The 26,673-nt window shown below is 34.9% G+C and overlaps 2 protein-coding genes, 1 non-coding gene and 3 pseudogenes across 4 annotated transcripts; 2 read left to right on the top strand and 4 right to left on the bottom strand.

Moving 5' to 3' along the window:
- The first annotated feature begins 999 nt into the window (after positions 1-999).
- Positions 1,000-1,081, top strand: TRNAS-AGA (transfer RNA serine (anticodon AGA)). The gene has a single exon. It is a non-coding gene; the product is annotated as a tRNA-Ser (tRNA).
- Positions 1,082-1,253: 172 nt separating this feature from the next.
- On the bottom strand, positions 1,254-3,594 carry LOC143562294 (pentatricopeptide repeat-containing protein At4g32430, mitochondrial pseudogene; annotated as a pseudogene).
- Positions 3,595-5,405: 1,811 nt separating this feature from the next.
- LOC143562293 (putative sugar phosphate/phosphate translocator At5g25400) lies at positions 5,406-7,338 on the bottom strand. The gene is made up of 2 exons (XM_077050131.1): positions 6,965-7,338; positions 5,406-6,137 (listed from the first exon to the last, which is right to left on the bottom strand). Exons 1-2 carry the CDS (start codon positions 7,263-7,265, stop codon positions 5,536-5,538), a joined length of 903 nt encoding a protein of 300 aa, XP_076906246.1. The 5' UTR covers positions 7,266-7,338; the 3' UTR covers positions 5,406-5,535.
- A 2,830-nt stretch (positions 7,339-10,168) lies between these two features.
- On the top strand, positions 10,169-11,921 carry LOC143562292 (UDP-glucosyltransferase 29 pseudogene; annotated as a pseudogene).
- Positions 11,922-13,655: 1,734 nt separating this feature from the next.
- LOC143562315 (SPX domain-containing protein 1-like) lies at positions 13,656-15,998 on the bottom strand. Its single transcript, XM_077050151.1, has 3 exons — positions 15,643-15,998; positions 14,340-14,466; positions 13,656-14,246 (listed from the first exon to the last, which is right to left on the bottom strand). The coding sequence occupies exons 1-3, from the start codon at positions 15,925-15,927 to the stop codon at positions 13,861-13,863; spliced, it is 798 nt and encodes a 265-aa protein (XP_076906266.1). The 5' UTR covers positions 15,928-15,998; the 3' UTR covers positions 13,656-13,860.
- A 4,780-nt stretch (positions 15,999-20,778) lies between these two features.
- LOC143562314 (phospholipase D alpha 1-like) lies at positions 20,779-24,714 on the bottom strand (annotated as a pseudogene). Its single transcript, XR_013140465.1, has 3 exons — positions 24,537-24,714; positions 21,752-23,627; positions 20,779-21,212 (listed from the first exon to the last, which is right to left on the bottom strand). The product of XR_013140465.1 is annotated as a phospholipase D alpha 1-like (transcript).
- Between the last annotated feature and the right edge of the window lie 1,959 nt (positions 24,715-26,673).

Below are 26,673 nucleotides of genomic sequence, written 5' to 3'. Positions count from 1 at the left end.
AGAATGAGAACCGAACCAAACCAAACCTGTTTAATCGTTATAGTCTTTGGTTGATCCTATATCGGGTATTTGGACCCATTATCATATCTTTGGTACACGTGTTATCTGGTGAAAACTACTATATATTAAATATATAAAGTTTGATCTGTTACATATATATAAGGTGTATTGGTTTGTATTAAAGTTTCTAAATGTCTAATCCAATGTTACAAAGATGTTTGGGATGAACATATTGAGTTTTCTGGCCAAAACGTTTTTTCCAGCGACCTGTGACTAACGTCGTTAGAATTTTGTTAGTCACAGACCGTTGGGAACAAATATGATAAAAGGTGGAGACCGTTGGGAACAAATATGATAAAAGGTGGGACCGTTAGTCAGCAACCAAAAAATAATAATTGAGATTAATAAAAACGAGTATACCTATTATTATTATATAATATAAAGAAGAAGTTTGGTGCCTCAAGTGCCCTATTGGGCCACTTGGCGGCACCGAACTAATCCACAAATTTTGTTTTTTTGTTTTTGTTTTATAGTTTAGTCATCGTAACGATGTAACGTTAACCGACTAAGCGTCAATTTTTTTTGTCGTTCTATTTTTTGTCTTAGTTTCGGATCGACAACGGTCGTAACTAACATAACGTAACCGACCGAACGTCAAATCTTTTTGTCGTTTCTTTTGTATTAGTTTCGGGATCAACAACTGTCGGGTTTTACCAACGCTCAATTTTTACCAACCAACATCACCCCTTCGGTTCACCTCAAGTTTTATAATTTTTTGTTTTATATTTGGTTTTAATTACAGCCATTAACACATGTCGACGAAAACGACCGAATTCGCGTCGATTTACCGGCTCAACTTTTGGAACCTGTAACGTTTAGGTTTTACCATTATCCGAGTTTACCGACCTGCCCAGCGTAACACGCTGGGTAAAAATCTAGTTTATAATAACTACAAAATCAGCATAAAGACTTATACTTTTTGAAAGAATCAAAACTTAAGTGGACGTGCCGGAGTGGTTATCGGGCATGACTAGAAATCATGTGGGCTCTGCCCGCGCAGGTTCGAATCCAGCCGTCCACGTTTTTTCAAACTATTTTTTTAAATATTCAATTTTAGTTGTTCAGTACTATATGCTTTAGTTGCAAAATTAATCAAGTATCATTTATCATATACTCATAACACATGAACATATTCATATCCTTCAACAATTCCTACAAAAATTGCAAACTCTAGTTTTCAATTCTATTAACTGTTACAAAACTTTAACTTGCTCGATAACATCGTCGATCTTTACCGACTTCATTTCCGACCCCAAAAACCACGCCATGCGATAAATCTCACTCGTTCGCGGATGCGACGTATCATCCGACGAAAACGCGTGACACGACCCGTCAACAGTATTCACGTCAACCCAACTAAACCCGACAACTTTCTTCACATTATTCTCCCTCATCCCTTTCCTTATTCTCGCAACTTCATCCCAATTCTCTCGCTCCGCATGCAAGTTCGACATCAACACGTACGAACCCGACTCTCTCGGTTCCATTTTCAATAAAGCGTCCGATACCCGCTTCCCCATTTCCATATTCCCGTGAACTTTACACGAGCCCAATAAGCTTTGAAGAACTGGCAGCCCGACCCGACCCGGTATACGACCCAAAAAGTTCTCCACCTCGGTTAACCGCCCGGCCCGCCCGTACATGTCCACCATACACGAATAATGTTCCGGGGTCGGCTCGATTTTGTACACGTTGACCATTGACCCGAACACCTCTTCTCCTTTCTCCACCATCCCTTTTCTTCCACACGCGGTTAAAACCGATAAAAACGTTATCGAATCCGGCCCAAAAGACTCGTTTTTAACGTCTTCGTATAACTTCATAATCGACTCGTAATCCCCGTGTCGTGAATGGGCCGATATGATCGGGGTCTAGGCGACTTGGTTCTTGTCCTTGATTTCGTTAAACACTTTACACGATTCGTTTATACTTCCGCGTTTCGCGTACATGTCGAGAAGCGCACCCGACACAATCGGATTCTCGTTTAACCCGAGTTTTAACAAATAAGAGTGGCACCACTGACCGTATATTAACGATATAGACTCGGAAGACGCGATCGCACTTAACACACTCCCGAACGTGTAGTCATTCGGTTTTGAATCCACGATCGTTTCCGAGAACGTTTTCAAAGCTTCTTGAAACATTTTGTTTAAAGTGAACCCGGAAATTAACGCGTTCCATGTAATAACAACTTTGTTTTCGATCTCTTCAAATACTTTAACCGATTCGTTTATCGACTCAAACTTTGCATACATTGTAATAAAGCTGTTAGCAACCACTAGTTCTCGAAAAAAACTCGACTTTATGCATAGCCCGTGAACCGTTAAACCTTCTTTAACCATATTATTACCGCATATCGCATGAATCAATCCAACAAATGTAACCTCATTCGGATAAACATCATCATTCCTCATATTATTAAACAAAGAAACCGCATGTTCTTCACTTATCGAAATCATAGTGGTCCACGACACCACATTGCGGTTTACCATCCCGTTAAAAACCATCTTTGCATCGTCGATACACTCGCATTTTGAATAAGTCGAAATCAAAACATTGCAGACCGATTCGTGTGTCCCATACCCGTTTTTTAAAGCTAACCCGTGTATCTGTTTCCCGAGAAACAAGTTTCTAGCATGCCCACAAGCCGAAACCGCGCTAGTAAATGAAACATGATCAAGTTTCAATCTTAACCTAACCATTTCAATAAAAGTCGAAAACGCTTCTATTCCAAAGCTTCCTTCTTGACTATACCCCGAAAGAATCGCGTTCCACGACACTAAATCTCTTTCAGGCATTTCATCAAACACCTTTTCAGCCTCGGTTATACGCCCCCATTTCGTGTACAAAGTCACAAGCGCGTTCCCGATAAACCCCTCACGCTGCATCCCGTTTTTCACCACTAACGAGTGCAACTGCGTCCCGAACACAAACTCTTCACAGTCTGCACAATGTGCCAATGCAGTAGTGTAAGTCACTGCATCAAAAGAAACCCCTAAACGATTCATTCGACACGCAAAAGTCAACGAGTTTTCGTTATCTTTAAATCCAGAAAGCAGCGTATTCCACAAACCGTGTCCGGGTTCGTTAACTTATCGAAAATAACCAACGAGCGATCAACCTGCCCCGATTTTGAGTACATGTGCATTAACGAATTGGAAACCGACAGGAACGAATCGAGGCCGGATGACACTGCGAAAGCGTGGATGAGTTTCGGGTCGCCACGACACGCTTTAACGGCGAGTGCGGTCGACACTTCGTCGATATGAGTGACACCCAGATGCTGAATTTGTGTGGTGAACATGTCAAGAGCTTGAAATGGGCGGTTTTGGTGGATAAGATTGAGCATTGAGTGGTGCAAAGGTGTGGAGTTTGGTTGAGGCATTTGGTCGAACACTTGGTGTGCATTTTGAATTGAATGGAAGTTTATTGTGGGCTAGGTGTGGAAGTGTTTGAATATTAATTGGCGGGTGATCATTACATTGGTATGATGGTTGCAGTGTTTGGATTGAACGACAGGTTGACAAGGTATTGACTTTGTGATGTGTTGTGTTGTGTTGTGTTGTGTTGTGTTGCGTTGACTACCTAGTAGGCTAGTACCTTAAAAGTTAAAATCACTTTAGGGTTTATGTATTATTAAAAAAAAAATTATTTACTTATAATTAATTGATTATAATATTATTTAATAACATAATTTGAAAATTAGGGACTCTCATCGGTCAGTTTCGTTACGATAAAAAACACGTAATAGTTAAACTAATAACACAATTATTATTGGGCAAATACCATAAAAAACCAACATACTTTCTGTTTTTTCGCACAAAAGTCTCTCAACAACTTTTTGCACGTAAAAGTCCCTGCACATGTTAAATTTGAACAAAGAAGTGACGTAACTTTTAAAGACAATGAAATTGATTTTTTTTTCCTTATGTATTTGATTTTTCTTCAAGTGTGTGTGAATATATAACTTCTTTCAACGTTATAGTTAACGTTATATATGTATATAATTACAAAGAATTGAACAAATCCACCTAATTTTCTAATCCATCTAGCACAATTGCTACATCCAACACTCAAAATCTGTGTGTACCAAATGATAATAACAAAATAACCATGTCAAAGATGAATATGTATGGTGAATTTAAGCCAACACACTTTCTATTAGTTAGCTGAAATAGTATTAAATAATTTAAACAAATCTAGACGAAAAAACATACAATAAGATTGTTTAAGTTGTCTTATACATTTTTAATCGTGGTTAATTAAAAAGTATTTGTGAATAGAAAACTGTTTTTTTTTTGTTATATTTTCGCAAGAATCCATTATACAAGGAACACGGCACACTCACGTAGTATAAAGCTTAGGAAATAAACATGTAAAGCTTCAAAAAATCAGTTTCATATTATTTTTAAAAGTTACGTTACTTCTTTGTTCAAATTTAACATGTGCAAGGACTTTAACATGCAAAAAATTATTGAGGGACTTTTGTGCGGAAAAACAGAAAGTATGTTGGTTTTTTATGGTTTTCCTCCATTATTATTTGAAATTTTAGTTTTATAAAAATGTGAGTAGGTTAATCTGATTGATAAGATTTGGTTGTGGCTTCATACACTTGAGCTCTTTACGTCGCTACCCGGTTGGTGACAAAAGGTCTCTAGTAGTTGGGGTTGTTAAAAGGTTTGGCGCTTGTGTAGTGGGTGAGGTGGCATGGGCGTAACCTGCTACACATAACTTTAAAGTATAACTTGCGTATGTAGAGATGAAAATAGAGATATGAATTTGGATAGAGAAGAAAAATAAAGAAAATGTCATAGTCTAAAGATTGTGAATAAAATAGAGATTCCAATGTAAACGTAAGATCTCTCACAAGTCACGATGGATATTGTTAATTTTCAGTGTTATAATTTAGCCTGTGTAATATTAGGGGTTTGTATGTTAGTATATTTTGAAAGATATACTCTTGATTTCTCATATAAACGAGGGTTAAGTATGAACAACGGAGAAGTAGAAGCGGTGAATTGAATAAAAAATAAAAGAACATAAAGATTAGAGAATGAATTAAATGATTAATTTATAGTTAAGAGATGATTATTAGAGTTAGTATTATATGTTTGAGTATTATGAATTAGAATTAGGAAACAAGTTTGGTTTAGTATAAATAGAGGTGTAAGACAATTGTATACAGTGTTAGAGTTACCATAAAATTTAAGTTGTTCGTTTTGCTCAATTCAATTAAGTCAAACATATTTATATATCAAATCTAGAAAAGGGCAATTTTATAAATTCCAAACATTAAGAAACAAATGTAACTTCTAACACTAGACATTAAGACATTGTGTAAAACTGTAAATCAATCTATACATCTATAACAAAAGTCACACACTCACATGTTAAACTCATCAACACAAACCAACAAACAAAAACATCATACAACCCAAATCCTAACCAACAATTAAACACAATTAAACCATAAAATCATTCATTAGATTCAATCTTTCTTGTTACTTTCTCATCAACCAATTCACTATCAAACTGAGCAGCCTTCTTCTCCTCAGCATCTTTAGCCTTAAGCCCTTGCAACTTTGCATGGTTATAATAACCAACTCCTATAAAAGCAATCAAGTAACCAAACAAATTAACCGGTGTCACCGTATCCTTAATCACCGACCACGAAAACGCGATCAACAACCAATCTTTAACCACACCCGCAACATTCAAAGTCAAAGCGGATGTCTTCCCAACAAGCAAGAACACCGTTAGGTTCAATGCAAACGCGCATAATGCGTTTGTTGAGAATATAAAATAATCGAAACGAAAAGTAGAAGTATCCAATAGCTTTGGGAGCTCGACCGCAACCCATGGGACCGATAAGAATACTAGACAACACGGGGCGACGTAGTACAATGATGTTATCGGGTTAAATGTGATTCCTTTGGATGTTAACAAGATTTGAATCAAAACTAATCGTGTTGCTTCGAAAATAACCGCGCCTAGTTGTAATATAACCCCCCATGTGTTGAATTTCGCTTCACCGTATGCTGCGATCGCGACACCGAATGAAATGGACAACATGTTTCCTGAAAAAAATTAACCGAAGAACAAAACGATATTGGTGAATAATATTTTCTATGTATTGAATAACTGAAAACTATGAGTGTAAACGAGCCAACGTCTCTCTAAATAAGTTTGTTTAATAATCTAGGATTCTAGTCCGAGCTAGAGCCTAAAAATAAACTCACTTAACGCCCGAGCTGAACTTATTGAGCTTGCTAACTAGCTAGCCTAAACGAGCCTATTACGTATGTATTTTTAACATAAAAATATGTATATATTTTTTTATAATAATATTTATTATATATAATGTTATGAACTATGATCAAAATAACTAAATAGTATCTATTATATACAAAATAAATACTTAAAAAAATAATTAAATAATTATATTATAAATGCAAATAATATAATTCGTAAATAATAAACGAGTTAAGCCAAAGCTAACTTGAGTTTAGAAAAACTACTAACAAGTCACAAAGTCACAATCCGAGTTAGCTCAAGCTCTCAAAATAAAACTCGAAACTAGTCGAACTTGAATTCAAGCTCTCGTAAGTTAAACAAGCCGAGTTCAAGCTCAGCTCGGCTCGTTTCAGGGGCAAAGGATATCAAGGGCCAGGGGTGCCCCCTATTTTTTCTGAAAATTTTTATACGTAGTGTAATTTTACCTTTTTTTGGCCAAAAGTTTGAGCCCGGCCCCCCTCGTTTATGATTTTTATAATACATTTTGAGTCCCCACACCCCCACATTCGTGTCCAACCTTCGCCACTGGCTCGTCTAGACCCCTAGTGAAAACAAGTTTAATAATAAATCTAACCATCTAGTTACATAAACAAATAACAATAAACATTACCCATAGTTTGTGATTTAAACCCTTCTTTCTTAAACAAAACACCAATGGAGTAAACAGCAACCGGCATTAAGGCCTTCATCATCTGAATAAACGAAACCGATAAATAAATATACGCCGAATTCGACAGCCAAAGGCTAAGCGAGTACAGAAACCCGATGGGTACAACCGACTTGATATAAACCTCTCGAGTCATTTGAACTCGTTCTACCATCTTAAACACATTAACAATCACATAAGCCATTGACGAACAAACCGCCATGTGGATCATGGTTAGTGAAACCGGGTACGGCCAGTTGTACATGTTGTGGTCGAGAATGTTCTTGTTGTAGATGATTACTGTGAAGCTGAGGCATATCCAGATGAACACGTAGGTGTATGTGGTTATTATTTTTTTTAAGATGGATGAATTGGTTAAGGTTAAGGTTAATGTTGTTCCCATGGATTGATTTGATGGTTTTGATGATGTTGAGGTTGAGTTTGGGGATGTTAAGGTTTAAGGTTTAGATACAAAGTGATATTGTGTTACATTGTTATACAGACGTCGAGTTATGAGAGTACGTGTCTTCTTGTTGTGTCAAAGGTGGTCCAGTTTCCGAACATGCAGAGTTGATTCCGGACGAAATAAATTTTATAAGTTCACCGACATTGCAATAAATTCGTGTTTTAACATGTTTAAAGACATGTTAACCTATTACTAACATGTTTTGATTTTTAATTTAAATAAATAAATAAATATACACTCTTAAAGTTTTAAACCCAAAGTCATACTTATATACTTATATATGATATTTCCTTCATTCAAGGAGAAGCCGATATTCTATTTTTAATGAATGTTATGATTTGTCTTTAAATATGTCTCTTAACAGGTTTTAACTGGTTAACCCGTTACCAAACAGGTTCGTGTTCGTGTTTGGAAAAAATGACACGATTAGTTATCATGTCGTGTTTGTGTTTAATACCACAAGCCATCGTGTCTTAACGTGTCGTGTACGACATGTTATGATAGCCCTAGGACCTAACAATGTTGTAAAAATGATGCTTAGGCTGGGATTAATCACTAGATGTTCTAGGCCAATGAATTTTTAGCTAATTTGTAGGCGAACCTAGATGACCAAAACCGGACCCAAACCTTTCCACATCGAACCAAATCAGACTCTTTATTTATATTTATTTTAAACTTTTTTTAACCCGTTATTAATCCTAGATTCCTAGTTATTGTTTTTTCTCATTGATTTGTTATATTTGCGTTTAATTGTTTATGTTTTATCTATATAATAATGTGAACTTTATATGTAGTTTTTCATAAATGTCATATAAAAGTTTCAATTCAATTGAGCACTAGTCCTCACATCACTGTTCGACTAGCGCCTATGAAGTTTATTAGACATACATTGTCCTAAATAGCATCAACGTGTTTTGATTGTATTGATTGCCAATGAAATGATCTTCTCCTAATTAAACTTGTTAAAATGAAAAAAATCCTAATGATACTTAAGACAATCTAGAAAGTGTAATGAACAAAATCATGAATTTGTTGGTATGTATGTAAAATAGTATATAATACTATATATGTTTTATCATTTTATAGGTGAAGCATTATTATGATTTGTGTTTATTGGTAAGGCTTTTGTTTTACGCTAGTTATTTAAAATATTATAAAAGCAACAATATGCCGACACAAAGGTAGGTGACAAAAAATAAGAATGGCCACGTGGGCCTTTTAGGAAATATACACGTAAAAATTTTAAAGTTTCCGGATCAAATATCATAAGACTCTTGTCACGTTCACTCTGACTTTTAATCTTTGTAACCTTTTCTCTAACATATGAATATTTATATTATAAACTAAATTAGTTTAGATAAGCTAATATTGTTCAATATTAAGTTTTAAGTTGCTAGAAAAAGGTTTGCATTTAGTTAGGGTATATTGGGAAAATATATAACCTTGTAACACATCTGCTATAGGCATGATGTAATAATCTCGTCTAGACGTTGATTAATTCTAGATTAATCGCTAGTCAGTACCTCACCGACTAGTTGCCGATTAATCACTACTTGATCAATATTGGTCAAAATTAAAAAAAGGTTTTATATAAATTTGGTATTACATATAACTTTCAATCCGACTGATCCCAATTATTTAAGTCTCTACCCTACCGTCCGACTAGCTCATAGCGTTTTCTACAACACTTGTTATACGCGTATAACTAAAACGATGTATAAACGTTGGTAACTAACTAAAAGATTATCATTTCAGTAACATGATTTTTGCTATATTTAATGGGTTACACATTCACTAAAGGTGTATTAAAACAAATTAATAAACCATATGATATTAGGCATAAACTAATAAACTATGCATGTAGTCTTCTTTTGATAATCAGCATTCCTACATATAGAGGTTAACCAATAATCGGGCCAGGCCCATTGTTAATAAGCCCAACACATGATGACCCATAAGCCTCCTAATCATTACTACATGGGATTTTACTCTATACGACTATGCAAGCATGCTATCTAGAATTATAGTTTGTAACATATAATATTGCAGTTAAAAACGAAAATTAACTAAAAAATTAATGAAATCTTTTTCCAAATTAAAGTTGAAATTAAAGAACCAAAGTTTTAAACTTTTATTGCATAACATGATTTTTTTTATTAAACGATCTAAAATTTATATTATTCAACCGGTTTACTCGTTTAGTAGAAGAGTTTGTATCCTAATTATAACAAGTATATTCGTGACAAAAAAATATTTGCTTTATATATATCCCATAATATTTATCAAAATTAATACAATAAAAGATATCTTTAATGTCTTAAAAAAAATAAGACTTTACTGTTAATTAGCATTGTTTTAGGATATTTTTTAGGATAACAACCAATCTTAATTATACAATAAAACCTATATATAAACTAAGCATTATTTGCGGATGCAATTAGCCAATTACCATGCAATAATATTGGTAACACTAAATATATATCTCATTAAACCCCTAAATCAATTCCAATAATAACTAGAAACAATCGCTATTTTCCATAATAAAATCAAACATATAGACATATAGTTATAACGGTTGTAATCCAATACCAAAATAATAAATCTTTTTCATTTTTGAATACATATTCATCATCCTAAAAAAATGATTCCAAAAAGTTTATAAAGAAAATGAATCATGTCTTGAAATAAACCAACACCTTGTACTATATAACAACATCTTCAAAGTTCAATCTTACGTACTTATTCTTGTTCTTATTCTTATACTCCACAAACAACCTCAAAAAACAAACACACAAACAGTTTTTGATGTCTACGACAATGATAGGAAAGAAGCAAACTATTTTGATGTTCCCATGGTTAGGCCATGGTCATGTTTCACCTTTCCTAGAACTAGCCAAAAAACTAGACAACACAAACCTCTTCAACATCTACCTTTGTTCAACTCCTGCTAACCTTGATTCTGTCAAGAAAACCAAGTGTGGTTCGTCGTCGATAAGTCTCATCGAACTTCACCTTCCAACGTTACCCGATTTGCCACCAAACCTTCACACCACCAATGGTTTACCTCTTCATCTTATGCCTACCCTTAAACAAGCTTTTGACTTGTCAAGTGATCAGTTTTCAAAAATCTTGAAAGCTCTTAAACCCGACTTGCTCATTTACGACATGATTCAATCGTGGGCCCCGGCGTTGGCTGCCGCAGTTGGAATCCCTTCGGTTGTGTTTGTCACCACAAGTGCCACCATGGCTAGCCAAATGTTTCATCTTTACTTAAACCACTCCAAAGGCATTGCTTTCCCATTCAAGCCGATTTACTTTCGTACTTATGAGTATAAGCATGTGCATGAGATTCTTGAGAGCTCGGCGAATGGGCTAAAGGATAAAGATCGTGTGATGAAATGTGTTGGGAGTTCGTCGAGTATTGTTCTTGTTAAGTCTTTCAAGAAGGTTGAAGGTAAGTATGCTAATTATCTTTCTAAGCTCACTGGTAAAAAGATTGTACCGGTGGGTCCGCTTGTTGTTGACCCTTGTCATGCTGATTTGACACAAGACAGTGTGTTGCAGTGGCTTGACACGAAAGATGTTGGATCCACTATCTTTGTTTCTTTTGGGAGTGAGTATTTTCTTTCTAGTGATGATTTGAAAGAAATAGCCTATGGTTTGGAAATGAGCAATGTGAACTTTATTTGGGTTTTAAGGTTTCCAAAAAGTGAAACAAAGGTTGAACTTTCACAACATTTGCCATTAGGGTTTCTTGATATGGTAAAAGATAGGGGTTTATTGGTTGATGGGTGGGCTCCACAAACAAAAATACTAGGGCACAAAAACATAGGTGGATTTGTGAGTCATTGTGGTTGGAACTCGGTGCTAGAAGCAATGAAATTTGGTGTTCCGATAATTGCAATGCCAATGCAACTTGACCAACCGGTCAATGCTCGTTTGGTGGTGGAGGTTGGGGTTGCGATGGAGGTTATTAGAGACGCAAATGGGCGGCTCATGCGAGAGAAAATGGCTGCGGTTGTGCAACGTGTGGTGGTGAGTGAGTTAGGACAAGTTGTTAGAGAAAAGGCGAAGAAAATGAGTGTTTGTTTGAGAGATAAAGGGGATGAGGAGATAGATGTGGTGGTGAAGGAGTTGCTTAAGTTATGTCAAAGCGGCAGAGACAAACGTCACGCTGATGGTCTTCGGAAGGGGATTGCAAAGACGAAAAGCGAGACGTTTGTCCTTGACTCGCGTCTTGCGATGAAAACTTAAGTTTAAAAAGTGCATCATTAATCTCCCTTGCATTTTGCCTTTGAAAGTAATAATACCAAAGTTAGAGTTTAATTAGACTCTTCCTTCAGAGTATTATTTTAGACTAATTAGCTACACGGGTTGTTTTTGAAATTGTTTTTATAATTGTTTTCACTAAAACAAACTCAATTTCTGGTGTTTTTATTTTTATTTTTATTTTTATGTTTTAAGGTAGTGATGGGAGATATGATCAAGGGGAAAGGCTACCCTCTTTTTGTGTAGCCTATATTATTAATATATGACTATTTATGAATAATTTGAGTGCATGTTTCAATTTTAAGTTTATATTTTTATACTATGTTTCAATTCAATATCAAATGTTAAGTGTATGCTTATTTCTTTCTAATAATTTGTTTTCATGTGTTAACAGACTTGAAGCTAGTTGTTATTGTATATCACTCACTATATCAGTTTCTTCACGTTGCGATTATGTTCTTGTTTCTTTAATCAATTATTCTTAACGATATGATTCTTGTGAGTCATTTCATATATAGATTATCGGTTCTATATTCTGCGTTGTATGTTATTAGTTGATTTCAATAAAGTTTTGATTGCGTTTTTGACATGTCGTCATGATAATCACCTCAATGAAAAGAACTGTTTTCGGCAGTGCAAAAGGTTAAATAACAAAACATGAAAAGATTGAATACTCTCATAATCAACAAAAAAACCGAGTCTCATTTCTTGAACTTCGTTCGGTTCTTTGTTTGCGCCGAAAAGAATCATGACAATAATGTTTATCAATTTGCATGTACAGTACATGCGTGTCAAGTCAATTTTCAATGCGTGATGTTTGAACAGGTCGGGTTGGTTGGCCTAGCATTGACAATCTCTACCTTGGACCTGGGGTGTGCACAAAACCCAAAAAACTGGATCGAAACCGAAAAAAACTAACCGAATCAGAAACTGGCGGTTCGGTTTTGAACTTTAGCAAAAACCAATATATTGGCTTTGGTTCGGTTTTGTATTTTGTTAAGAACCGAAAAAACCGAATTGAACCGAAACAACCAAAAAAATCGAAATAAATATAACATCTTCATCGTAACCATTAAAACAAAAACTACCGATGACTATTTTTAGTTTTAACTTTTAACATATGGTTAATAACAAATATATTTGGTTTCCACATATGATTAATAACTGATAACTAGCTAGAAATTTTAGTTTTGAATTTTGATTTTAAATTAATCTTTAAAATATTTAAGGTCTAAATATTCAATATTCTATTAATTGTTAGTTTAAAGGGAAAAAAATACAATGCCCAATTTCAATATCTTGATTAAAGTTTTTTTTTGCCCAAAAAGTTTTAGCTCGATTAGCAAAACCGAAACAACCGCATCCAAAACCGAACCAAACCCAAAACCAGAAACTGAAACCGAAACCGAACGGTTTTATAATATCATAAAACCGAAAGTTTGGTTTTTGGTTCGGTTTTAGTCAAATCCGCACCTAATCGCACCACGCACACCCCTACTTGGACCTACGAGCCTATGACTTTGTTTCTCAAGAAATTCTTGTGGAGGAAGATCTTGAATTTGAGTCTTTCTACACCACGCTGAGGATAAATATAGCCTCTTTAACTTTTATTTTGACGGAGTTTCAATTTCTAGAGAACAGTCGCTTCAATAATAGTGGCAAAATTAAACAAATTCAAGGCGCATATGAGTCATTTAAAAAATATAGTTCGGGTCCGGGTTGGATAACCCGTTTACTTGACCACCCTGATCAGAACCACTTAACCCACCAACCCATTTGACCCGACTTAACCCTCCAACCCAACTACATTAAGCTATGCTTGCCAACATAACAAGAACCATGACGACAAAATCGACATACGTCAACACGCAAACGAAACACACTGCATAAAAACGCAGAAAGTTACCATAACTTTATACAAACACAAAAATAAGCATAGTTTCGTCGGTAGAAAAACGGAAACAAAAGGTACAAAAACCTTTGTGGTTAATTATCATCATCATCAGCTATGTATTATACAACCATAGTTAGCATCTAACCCAAAGCACCATTGTGCACTCAATGTATAACAAAGCTAAACACAACATATTATCGTCATTTCGCTAGCTGCTCATGCAGAGGAAGCTTATTCCAAGTTTCCTCCAATCCCGCTTACTTGCAAAGGCGGCAACGAGAACACACTAACCGTCGAGCTTTTGCTTCTTATTTCCTTCAAAGACCTCAAAGCCGAAATGGTACTTTTTGTGTACAAGCTCTTCATATACTCCAACTCAGCAAGCTCTTTCTCTTGCATTGGCGCCTCATTGGCGGCTGCAGTGGTGGTGGGTCCCTCACCAGCTTCTGGTGATTCAGTTAGCGGAAAGTGACGGTCTAGCATTGCTTCACACTCCTTTACTAGCTTGTAAAGCAAGTCGGTCATGAAGAACGGTTGTTGCAGGACTTTTTGAATGAATGGTAAACGAAGAAGGGCTCCGGTTCTTTTATCGTATTTCTTTAGTATTTTCACTATTCCTGTTTTATCAATACAAATAACAAGATTTTAATATCGAAACTAGTATAAATAATAATAATAACAATAATTTACAAAAAAGATTAATGATATACCTGTATAGTTAAGAGCGCTATAATTCTCTAGCAAAACCATCTCGCCATGAAAATCGACGATTTCTTTTCGGATCTTGATCATCTCTTCGTTCGAGTCTTTAGCTTTCATAACACTATCCTGAAACTCCTATATAAAAAAAACATGATTACAAATTAACAATCAAAATCTTGACTTTAAAATTTTGACTTTTAGAATTGACTAAAGTAGTAAAGTTTCATATATCATATTCATATTTATATCTACCACTTCAAGGTATTGAGGGGCTGTTTTAACTGTTTATATGGTTTATAAAACATAAAGAATCTATATACAGTCAAGTCCTATTTTCAAACTCTCCAATGGTAAGAGTATTATATTATATTCCATCAGTCAAGTTACCATTTTTGGCTTATATATCATTAAAAATGCCAAAAAGATAGAATCTTTAAAGTCATGGGGTGCAAACAACCCGAGCCTTACCGAGCTCGAGCCTTGTATGGAAAGATCATTTAGGTTCGTCAAGCCTTTATGCATTTGTAAGTTTCAATTGAGCTCAAAGCAAGACTAAGCTCGTTAAGGTCTTTCACAATTTATATAAAAATAATTTAAAAAAATTTATATAAAATAATTATCAAACTAATAAATTAGCTAAAACTCGAGCTTGAAAAAATGACTCACGAGGCGAGCCCGACCTAGAGCTCTTGTAAGTAAAAAATGGACAAGCTCGAAACGAGCCAAACTCGAGCTTCAACTCACGAGCTGAACTTGAGCTTTAGAAAAAGAGCTCAAAGCCAAGCTTGATCTCTTGTGGGTCAAACGAGCCGAACTCAAGCTTGAAAAAATGACTCACAAGCTGAGCTTGAGCTTTAAAAAAAGAGCTTGAAACGAGCCAAGCTTGAGTTCTTGTAGGTCAAAAGAGCCAAACTCGAGTTTGAAAAAATGACTCACGGGTCTAGCTCGAGCTTTAAAAAAAGAGCCCTGAAACGAGCCAAGGTCAAGCTCTTGTAGGTCAAACAAGTCGAACTGAAGTTTGAAAAAAATGACTCACGAGCCAAGCGCGAGCTATTAAAAAACAGCTCAAAACAAACAAGCCAACCTCAAGCTCAAGCTCGAGCTTTAGAAAAAGAACTCAAATCAAGCCGAGCTCGAGCCTAATCATTTGCACCTTGAAATCTGAAACCTTTTAGCCATATACTGTATCTATCCTGCAAATGCAATTCCTACAGTTTCCCTATATCACTAATCACTAATTAACACTAATCCTAAACAATAACCCAATTCAACAAAATATTAAAAACCCAAATCCAATAATAATAATAATACCTTCAATTTAATAATATACTCTTCTTCTTTCTCGACAAAGAAAGAATTAAACTTCTCAACTTCCTGTTCCAACAACTGCACAAACTCACTCTCTTCATTTGACATTTCACCGGAAACCCGCATCCGCTTGGCCGGCGGGTCACCGGAGGATTGAAATTCCGATGTGGGTTTAATAATAACAATAAGTTTCAATCTTTTTTTGAGTTCTTTGTAGGATAAGAACTTGTCACGCCATTCGGGTAACGTCTCGTCGATCTGGGTGCTTAAGCTTTTGCCGAATTTCATTATTATTATTATTATTATTATTTGATTGATTGATGGGATTTGATATGTGGGTTTGTGAATGAATATGAATATATGAAGGTGGGGGAATAATATTATTATAGGGTTAAGGTGGGAATATGCTGCGGAGAGGAAAAGCATATTCTGGAGAATATTTGGGGTTTTATTCTCTTCTCTCCGGGAAGAAAGTGAGTGAGATAATCGAACGGTGGTGGCAAATTAAATGTTTAATTAACAACTTATAAATCTGCTTTTATACGGGTGTTTTGTTTTTTGGGTTAGGTTTTAATGTTATAATTTTAAAAGAAATCTAATCCAAATCTCTCACGGTTTTTCGGGTTTGAGATTTGGGTTCAGGTTTTGAATTTCAAGTTAGGTTAATCAGATTTCGGGTATCTTAGAATATTTGGGGTTCTGCATGGGAGAGTGAGATAATAACAGTGGTGGACCGGTGGTGGTTTGGTTTTAAACTTTTAATAAATAAATTAATTAAACATTTTAAATTTAAGCCTGGTTTTATGTTTGTAGGGATTCAAACATTTAGCTAACTATTTAGCGGAAAATTTGTTTATATAGCTTAATAAAGGGATGTTCATGAGTCGAGTCAGGGTGGGTTTGAGCTCGAGCTTGAAATTAAACGAAGCAACTCAGCTAAGCTCTAAGTTGATTTTGAAGTTAAACAAGCCTGAGATCGAGCTTGGGATAGGTTTGGCTGGGTTACAAAAATGAGTTAACTCGGCCCAGGTTGTTTCAAATCAAGTTTTTTTTAGCTAGTTTTATTTGAGTTTTTATCGAGCGAGCCCGAGCTTCGAGCCGTGAGCGTTTTGAACATCATAACCACTTTTCGCCTATACAGCACATATAGGGGTGTACGAGTCGTATTTGACCTGAGTTGTTGAAGACCTAGACGACTCGTATAGGTCTATACGAGCCATTTACGCTAAAAAAAACTTTTTTGTGTCTCCCTACATTTGCATAGTCACTATGGGGGTTGGTGTATGAAGATCACATCTCTATGCTTACATTTAATTAAATGAACGAATACGTAAAGAGGCCATGTTCGTTCAATTTTGTTTATAAATGTTTGGTAATGTGTCTGTTTACGTACATATATCAGGTCCCGGAATTGTACAAAAATATTACCTACCAAACACAATTGGTAATGATATTCATTTTTCATGGTTTGGTATTTTGGTATCAGTTTTGGTATCTTTAGATATTTTCAACGGAATTGGTACCAAAAAATGCCAAACAGAGAGAATCGGTATATATAATATTTTGTCAGTTATGATTCGATCATCGGCATCGGCATCGGCATACCAGTAAAATGTCAAATCGTGAAAATCTGATTGTAGCATGACTGACCTTAAATCTAAAATTGTTTAAGACGTTTAAACGGTTTAAATAGTTTGCTAACACATCAATATAGTGTAGTGTGTTTTACTTAACATTATTTCGCAAGACAGGCACCGATGAATAAAACTAAAAAAACACATATAACAAGAAGAACGTTTTAACGACTCATGATTTTAGCCTAGTTCTATTTTCCAGTTATACATACAATTTTCAGGATTTGAACTTTGAACCTCTAAAACTAATCGCACCGCGATGTCCTAAAAAAGCCACCAAGAAGAAGAACTAGTGGTGAGATTATGATTATTTAGACAATTGACTTATAAAATAACTTTATTGTAACTTTGTAATATGTATAATATTATGCTATGTCGTAGATTATATACCCTATATTATATGGATGCATAATATAATGTTGTACGTAAGATTATATTGCATAAGTGTATAATATAATATAACATATTATTTAGCAAATAATATATGTAAAGGGTGATGGTTAGATTAGATGTGATAGAAAAGCATATTATGAAAGATCCCTTTAATATTCAAAGTTTTAGCATCCAAAGAAAAAGGGGGATAAAGGCATATTCTAAGGTTTGGTTCTTTTGTCCCACCCACTTGATCATCTCCCCTTCATTCTTAATATTAAAATCTATTTACTTTATATCTTCTCTTATTTTTTTATAGTTTATGTCATTTTCATATTTACTTTATTGTTATTATACTATATATTTTGCTTTTTATTTTTTATAACATTATTTTATTAGTGTCCCATTTGACACTTTGGTATAAAAAAATGATAATCTTAGCTCATGGCAACATGTTATTATTGAAATGGTTTTTTTCATGTCATTTTCACATTTGTATTTGAAACATTTGTTTTTATGAAAAAGGCTCATGTACTTTACTTGTTTAAAGGAAATTAAGGGTATTCGGGGCACCTCTTCCAAGAAGGGTAGGGTTCCACGGTTTCATTGGCAACATCGTCGCAAGTGCTTCACTTGTAGATTCGGTTTCTTGAACCTGAATCAATTAACTTTGCCAAATGATTGTGTATTTGTGAGTGCGAGGGAACCAATGATTGGTTGGGTTTGTTAAAGAAAAGTGATTCAGGTATAGAGAGTATACCGTCACCAATGAATCAGTTTCAATCAGTAACAATGAGGTGGCTTATTTTAAATGATTGTCCAGCTTGGGTTGAGCGGGCTATGCCCCTTGTGCCTTGAGAAAATAGTCACGTTAAGTCAAAATTGTAAGAAAATAATTGTTGACTTTTAGATTTTCAGTCAATTTAGTGAAAACTTATCACGTGTTATAGTTATGTGTGTGTTGGATGATAGACAACTCTCATACTCATACGACGAGCCAGCCCGTTAAAAAAGCTCACTACATTGCACATAGTATTCGAATTTGTGGGTAAATGGTAAATCGCTTATATTTTAAGACTTTTCAAAACAATTTTATTTGCTCTTTCTAGTTCTACCTCTTAACGAATTTAGCTTTATAAATCATAATTTATAAATTTATATGTTGCAATTAGTTAATGCTTGTTATGCTAAACATGTTGTAACTACAATTTTTTGTGAAAATCATGTGACATGGGCCATCGATAAACACAACACATTGATAAATAATGGTTTAAAGAATATAACAAAGAAAGAAATCTATTGGGAGAGAAATAGAAGTATAAGTAACAAAATACATAAGCTTTATTTTAATAACCAATTTTATATTAAAAGCTACGAGAACCGCATAATACACTTACACATTACGCATTCATTACGTATTAATGATTTAATGAGATAGTGAAATTGAACATTATATGACCACTCTCTCTGTATAACACTTAAATCAAGTTGTACAAGTTGATTATACAATTATCACAATTCTTCATATACTTGGTGGTTATGAAATGAATGTATCATGTTTATATAAAACAAAAATGTTTAAATGTGTGTTTTTTGCTTATGAATTTTGAATTTTCATTTTGATCAATGAGGCTTTTGGTTCAATCTTGTGACCGTTTTTAATTAATATAATACACCAATGCCGGTCAAAAACATTATTAAAGATATAATACATTAATACACGTGAAAAAAAAATATATTACTGTATGAGTGAGAGAGACATATATATAAATATCTTGTGATGCGTTTTAATATTTGGAATTACTTAAAAAGTATCTTAACGTAGAAATATGTATGGCCGGTAATTATTATTATTATTATTATTATTATTATTATTATTATATTATTACATGTTTATAATTTGTTAGAAAATAAATTTTTTAAAAGTTGACATATTTTTTTATGTTTGAAGTAAAATATACATAACGAAATTACTTACACGTTACTTAACTTCTCTAACTATAACATTTTGCACATTTTCATATAATCTAAACAAGTTATATGTGAGATTTGAGATAGAAAAACATGATAATAGAATTGACGTTATGAGGTTTATTTTAGCCATTATATATGTGTGAATGTATAAATTTATAGAACAATAACATAAGCAATAACGTTGCTTACAAAAATGTCAAGTCACACATAGAACACTTACAAACATTAAATATGTCAAGTCACACATAGAACACTTACAAAAAAAAAAAAAAAATAGACTATGCATAGTGGTTTAACTAAAAAGTGAAAAACGTTCATTTGTTGTCATGTATGTGCGAAGACTCTCACTAACCGTTTCATAAAAAAACGCGTAACGGTTTAACTTACAACATGGCTATTATTCTTTTTAATAAAAGTTGAGTTTGGTAATTTAAATGGTTGGAGGGTTTTGGACCTGCATAGGAGTGCTTTGACTTCTATGATTGTTGAGAGTTTAATCTGCCCTCAAGACTGGCTTCGTGACTGATGAAGATTAAAACACAATTCAAACATGCAACTTGTGACTGACGAAGATTAGAACATAATTCAAGAAATCGATAAATATATGTGTCTTTATTATTACTAGATTTTTTAATGTTTGTTCACCAAAAAAAAACTTCATAACCCAACAAAAAAAACCTTTTAACAGCCCGAAACCCGAATTAAGCCGGCCTGATTGAACCGACTCAATTAACCTAGAACCATATAATCCGAATATAGAATGGTTCAATTTTCGGGTTATATTTCCATCTTTAAAAAGAACCAGACTCAATAAACCCGATAAAATAACACAAAGAACATACATACTGAACACATAACACCTAGAGTGAATTATGCATTTACGCTTTGATCTCGGATGACATTCTAACAAATTTTTGGATGGTTACTAATTTGAGCAAATTTGCGTTAAATTATTTGATAAAAATTTAAAAACAAACCAATACTTTTCAAAGTAGTAAACTCCAAATAAAACATCTAAACTATTAACACCAATTAATCAACACTCATCACTTTAAGAAAAACTCATTATTAATACAATACGATAATAAAACACCTTATAAACCTCATCACAATACTTATATATATGTGATGCTCTAAGAAAGGGTATTTTATCTTGGTTTCAAGTGGTTAGAATAGGAGGCATGTAACCCGCCAAGGCTCCAAGAACCCGAGCCTTTGTGTCAGGGAAGTACTCGCACCCTGGTAACTCGGTAACCTCTCCCTCTTCGGTAACTCCAATGGGATAGCTAAGTAGGTGTCCGGGTAAATCATGGTCCAACGTCTCCGAACAATAAAGATCCCAATATTTTGTCGATATCTGATTTACCTTTCTGATACATTCTAATTTCTCTGGACACGTTAAACAATCGTCAAGGAGCCCCAAATGTTCATACCACAACGACATTCTGAAACCGTAGATCTGACCCCTTGCCGGTTGTCTTTTGGATAGATGACACGGTTGGAAAGCCCCCATCGCTATCTCAGAGTCTCGTGCTCCATCCATCGATCTTTGGTTGATGTTTGCGGATCCGACGATCATGTACTCATCATCCACTAGAAAATATTCACACATTTTGGATTACTATTTCAAGTAATGTGTGACAAATAACTTCTATAAAATTTCAATTAAATAAGTATAGTTTGATAAATATTTAACAACTTATCTAATAAACAACCTAATTTAGAGGTGTTAGTGGGGTGTCGGGTTGGTGGGTCGGTGGTTAACAGCTTGAATTGATCAACTCAAACATGACTCACATTTTTATTCGTGTAAAAAATATCAACCTACCCCCCCTCCCCACACACACACTTAAATTGGTGTATATAGGCCAATGGGTTGACGAATAATAATCAAGATGTAAACACGCAAATCAAGTTTAAAGGTTGTAAAAATGGGTTAAACCTGCTAGTTGCTCAACCTCTTTAATTAAATAGGTTAACAGGTTGACACGTCTACCTTGGCTAATTAAACATGCAAGATACGCCAACGCAAAACCTGTTTATTTTCGTGTAATGTTCGAATCCAAGATTTGAGTAGTATTTAATATTTGAATTATGTTTTATATCAGTTTCAAGAGAGTAATGAACCTTACCTATCATCATTTTGGCATGAACATATATCATAAACCTTCGTGATTCTTGAGCTTTACTGTAATTACTACCAACATCCGGCGGAGACGCCGGAATATACTCGTCGGGCCGCTTAACTTCCCGGTTACCTAGACAAAAGAACGTTAAATAATCCTTAGGGTTCGCCACAATACGCTTCACTTTCAATGCATGAACAATATCAGTGTACATTATTTGCATGGTCCTCCTTTGCCAATCCAATATTGCTTGCACCGAAGCACTCTCCGGCTCGCCTTCGGGCCACATTGGTAGCACTATGTACACCCGGAAATCTTCTCCGGCTTCAATCTTGCTAACAATCTTTAATGATAGTTCTTTTGGTATTAGATGTAATGCGTTAATGTCTTCGTCTTTAATGTCGTTCGAGTTCCACTCGAATGAGCTTCCTAGAAAGTATTGGTTTTCGATGTAGATAAATTTTTTAGCTCGACGGATTGCGTTAATGTACCCGTCCTGGATGCTTCGGTCGATAATATTGTCTTCCGCTAATCAGACCAGCGCGGGCCGCGTCTTCAGGTTTGTCCGGAAACCCAAAAGCGGCCCCACCGTCGATTGAGCGAAATAATTGTACATTCCACGATTCTTGGTCATGTGGATGCATGACCGCGGATGGTGGAATGATGATGTGGTCAAGGTCACGAACGTCATTAAGTAAATCTTTCCCGCCTTGTTTTAGCCACCGTTGCTCAAAGTTGAATAACACGTCCCACGCGATGGGCCCCTCGAGTTTGCAATGGATGTCGTGCCATGGCTCGCGGGGCCCACCTTTGTTGACCGAAGAGTTTGGGAAGTTTGGTTGATGGAAGTCGTCGTGGTGGACGGAATCTAGGGTTCGAAAAACGGAGTGGAATGGGTGTCGTATCGTCCGTTGCAAAGATCGATACCGCCAATGAAACTCACTATTCTTCGTTTCTCGGGGTTGCCGTTGGGTAGCGCGCTATCGACCACCACAATTTTTTGGTGGTGAGTTAACATAACGGAAATTTGGATGTTTTGGACCAAACTGCGTCCATCATCAGGGTTACGAGGACACAGGACGCAGTTAACTTCTGAGTCACGGAAGTAGCTTCCTGTGTCCTCATCATGGGTTGCCATGAACCCGTTTTTAAACAAATCACCCGAAGTTCGGTCATCCCAAACGAGCATTAACACGCGAACTCCATCACTAGCCTTTTTCTTAAGTAATTCACCAAGAGTCATATCCCCACCGGGCTTCGGCCTTCTCAAATCACGTATCAAAGTGATTTCAGTATAAACTGACCACCCTGCTATGTAAATTAAATGTTTCGCGTTTGAAATGGCATCAAATATATCCTCCCAACATCTATGAGGTTCATACAATTTTCCACCGCTTAAGGGTATTTTCGGTGTAAAATTATCAGGTAAATGCGCATCTTGATAAAGTGTAACCTTACACCCATTTCTTTGAGGGAAAAATGTGAAAGATACCCCTGGGAATTTTACGCTTTGTATCCCTCTAGACCACTGGCATTCTCGTGTGACTTCAAAAAATTGTACTCTAACGTGGATCTTAGAATGAGCGTGTATTGGTTTGCCACGGTCATCAAGTACTTCTAGCCATTCATCAATTACTTCTTGGGACAAAAGTCTAATAACAGGGATATGGGCGCGACCAATTACAGTCGCGCCTACTGCTTCATCTTCTTTGACTGTGAAGATGACTTTGGATGCCATGTGGGCGCAATAGATATGAAATGACTCGTACCATCGTGGGTTTGAGTCATGTTCTAGCATGCGGGTTCGACCCACCCGAGCCTTTTCCAAGTCTATGGTTGCATAAAGGCTTGCACCATTTTTCTTTAGCAGTCCATCTACAATCTATACAAAGTAAAACAAACATGATCAATAAAGTATTTAATCTTTATTAAATAATTAAAAGCTATACCAAACTCTTAAGTGTTTGTTTATTGGGGTAGGTGGGTGATTGTAAAACGAGTAGGTACAAGGCGGCCAATTGAAATCAAACTTTGTCCATGTGCTCTTATTGATGAAACCATGAAAAACAAATAATTCATTTCTTTTAAAGACATATTAAAAATGTTAATCAAAGTTTGGTTTAGAGAAGTTTAAGTTAATTTCTAATATTTAACAAGTGAATATGTTTAGCTAAACAGATCGGTCTCTGTCTAACATGATGTTTCTATCACCGTATGTAAAACCAGGGTGGTTTGGATCGGTTTTAAACTCAAACCGAATCAACTCAATAAACAATTTAGAGCCAAGTTGACTTCTAATTTTTAAGCACTAGCACGACTCTAACTCCACTATAAATATACTCTAGCCCTAGTAGAACTAATTATTGATAATATATATGTATCTTTTTCTCCTAGTGAATCTTTAATTAACTGAATATCCAAAAACCAATTTTCCCCAAGTTAACTATTTTCAAATACACTTTATATTCCTTGACCATCAACATATTCTAGAGATTACAATAACTTTACCTTTACCTTTTCATGTGCATATGCATAGTATGAATATAGATATAATAAAGGCATCAGCAATATTCGAGCAAACGATCGTATTGGAACATATAGTATTTAGGGTTTTAATATCAAGCCCCACGACCCAGTTTATCTCTATATAGTGTAACCCTCTATTGTATGGAAGACAATCAGTTATCGTAATCTTACATGGTATCAGAGCCACAAATGATCGGAAATTATGAATGATGGGAAATTAATGAAATATAGCATGAAACTTAGAGAGTGAGAGAAAGTAAGTAACCTTGTGGAGGAAATTGGACTTGAGTTTGTCTACTTCAAAGATAGTGGCATGAAGTGTTCCATGTAGCAATATTTGAGCCATAGATATCTCCAACCTTCAAACAACTAATCTTGATATCTCCAATTATATAGAAACAAGGTTGTTCCTATATGTGTATGTAGGAGAGAGAGAGAGAGAGAGAGAGAGAGAGAGTTGTGTGTACGTGTATGTATTTATATATGTATAGAGAGAGTGGGAAAGATACTTTTATAAAAATGACAAGTTGAATTAAGCCACCTAAGAAAGAAATAATAGCAATCAACAAATTAAGCAATAGGAGATTAGGTGAGAAATACTCAAGATGCATGTTTCACATTGATTGAAGAAAATAATAATAAAGCTTTGTGTTTCGGAAACTAGTGACACTAGAAGCAGGTTTGTTTGGACCTTGTGACATGTGGGGTATGATATATATATATATATATATAATATGTATATCAATTATCATAAATTATCAAACCCATTATAAGGAAAATACTAAATGAAATGAAATGAAATATGATCATGTAGATGAACCTGTTTTTTTAAAGTGCCAAGTGGATATTAAAAATGGGAAAACAAGTGAGGACTAGGGAGTGATGTAACACTATAAAAATTATGAATCATATAAGTTTGCCAACTACAATTGGTGAAATATATAATGCCTTCGAAGGCGACTCTAGTTAATCGAGTGTTTTGTTCATATTGTTAATCAGTTGTGTTGCAGGTGCGACGCTTTGGAGGAAACTACCAAGCGTATTTTGACAGCTTCTTGTTCGGTGGCTAGGTCGATTTGCTGGCAGGTGCTTGTGTGGTTAACACTTTAAACTCCTGGTCCATTATCCGATTGTTTTAATGAAATGGTATTTAGCACTGGTCAAAATGGTAACAAGGGGTGGGAAAAAAATAACTGAAGCGGTTTTGATGACTACTTTATGGTAGATTTGGAAATTAAGAAATGAGAAAGAGTTTAGCGGTGTCATATTCCTATCCCTAAATCGGTGGAGGACGTTAAAGAGCTATTGTTCTTGTGGATTAAGAGTATATCCAAGTTTAAAAATTGAATAGCGGGAGATGGTGTGATTTTAATGTTAGTGATGTAATTTTGTAACCATTGTATGATGGATGTTTCAGTTGTTTTCTGGTCCGTTTTCTAATTTTATATAGATCTTGTTAAGAAAAAAAATAAGTGAAAAAAATGATGGGAATTAAGCGGGATGGTTGAGCTCATAGTGACGTGACAATTCGGTACCGTATGAGAACGTCACCCAGTCTTTAGGTATCACAAGATTAATATCATGTGTTATTTTCATGATATAGTGATTAGTGAATAAGAAGAAAACATTTTACAAAGTATGTGTGGTAAACATTTTGGCAATATTCTTGTATTAGTTAGGTATGATATCGAAGTTAGATTAATTTTTTATAATTTTCTATTAAGTTAATAGTTGTTCAAATGTTACAAAGTGAAAATGATTGATATAGATATTTTCGTTAAAAGGAGATATAATATTAATATTGTGTGATATAGAATAATAATAAAAAAACAAATCATTGTTTATGTTTTATTAATTTATTTAGTGGACACTTGTTCATATAACGCTGGCAGCCCATATTACACACTTCTACAAGAAAGCCTCCACTCTCCAATTGGCTTAAAAATCACGTTGTCCAAGACAAACTCTCACTTATTGTTTTTTTATAATGCATAACAAGTATAGGATAAATTATTGTGTTTTTGTTTTTTCTTTAATAAAATATGACTTATATTATCATATTATGCAACTGTTGGGACTTTGGACTTGACGACATATCAAACAACATTGTCACATTCGAAATGATCAATGCCATCGATATCACTAACATCGACCACCACTTTTACCACACGTGTTATGAGGAAAATGTACAATCTAACGACTATAATAATTTTACGTCATTCTGTCATTCTGAACTGACTTATCAACCACACAAGGAAACAAGTATTCAGAGATGACACGTGTTTGTCGATTTTAATTCGGTTTAAATCAACTTGTTTTTTTTAACAAAAACCGCACTTGATGACAACTAGTTAAGAAAGTGAACAAATACATGTGTTCTACAATTGGTTAATAATATTTTT

Source organism: Bidens hawaiensis, unplaced genomic scaffold (genome assembly GCF_021521415.1).
Source record: "Bidens hawaiensis isolate Kalapana, Puna unplaced genomic scaffold, B.hawaiensis_p1.1 tig00020924_1, whole genome shotgun sequence".
Classification (NCBI taxonomy): domain Eukaryota; kingdom Viridiplantae; phylum Streptophyta; class Magnoliopsida; order Asterales; family Asteraceae; genus Bidens; species Bidens hawaiensis.
The sequence above is the reverse complement of the archived record's forward strand: the minus strand, read 5'-3'. Positions and strand labels throughout refer to the sequence as shown.

Bases quoted from the DNA above. Each gene is read 5' to 3' on its own strand.
- LOC143562315 (XM_077050151.1), bottom strand. From the start codon at position 15,927: ATGAAATTCGGCAAAAGCTTAAGCACCCAGATCGACGAGACGTTACCC. The intron at 14,467-15,642 runs GTATTATTATTA...TTTTTTATATAG, and splicing joins AGTATATTATTAAATTGAAG to GAGTTTCAGGATAGTGTTAT. The intron at 14,247-14,339 runs GTATATCATTAA...TTGATAAAACAG, and splicing joins TAGCGCTCTTAACTATACAG to GAATAGTGAAAATACTAAAG.
- LOC143562293 (XM_077050131.1), bottom strand. From the start codon at position 7,265: ATGTACAACTGGCCGTACCCGGTTTCACTAACCATGATCCACATGGCG. The intron at 6,138-6,964 runs GTAATGTTTATT...AATTTTTTTCAG, and splicing joins GTTTAAATCACAAACTATGG to GAAACATGTTGTCCATTTCA.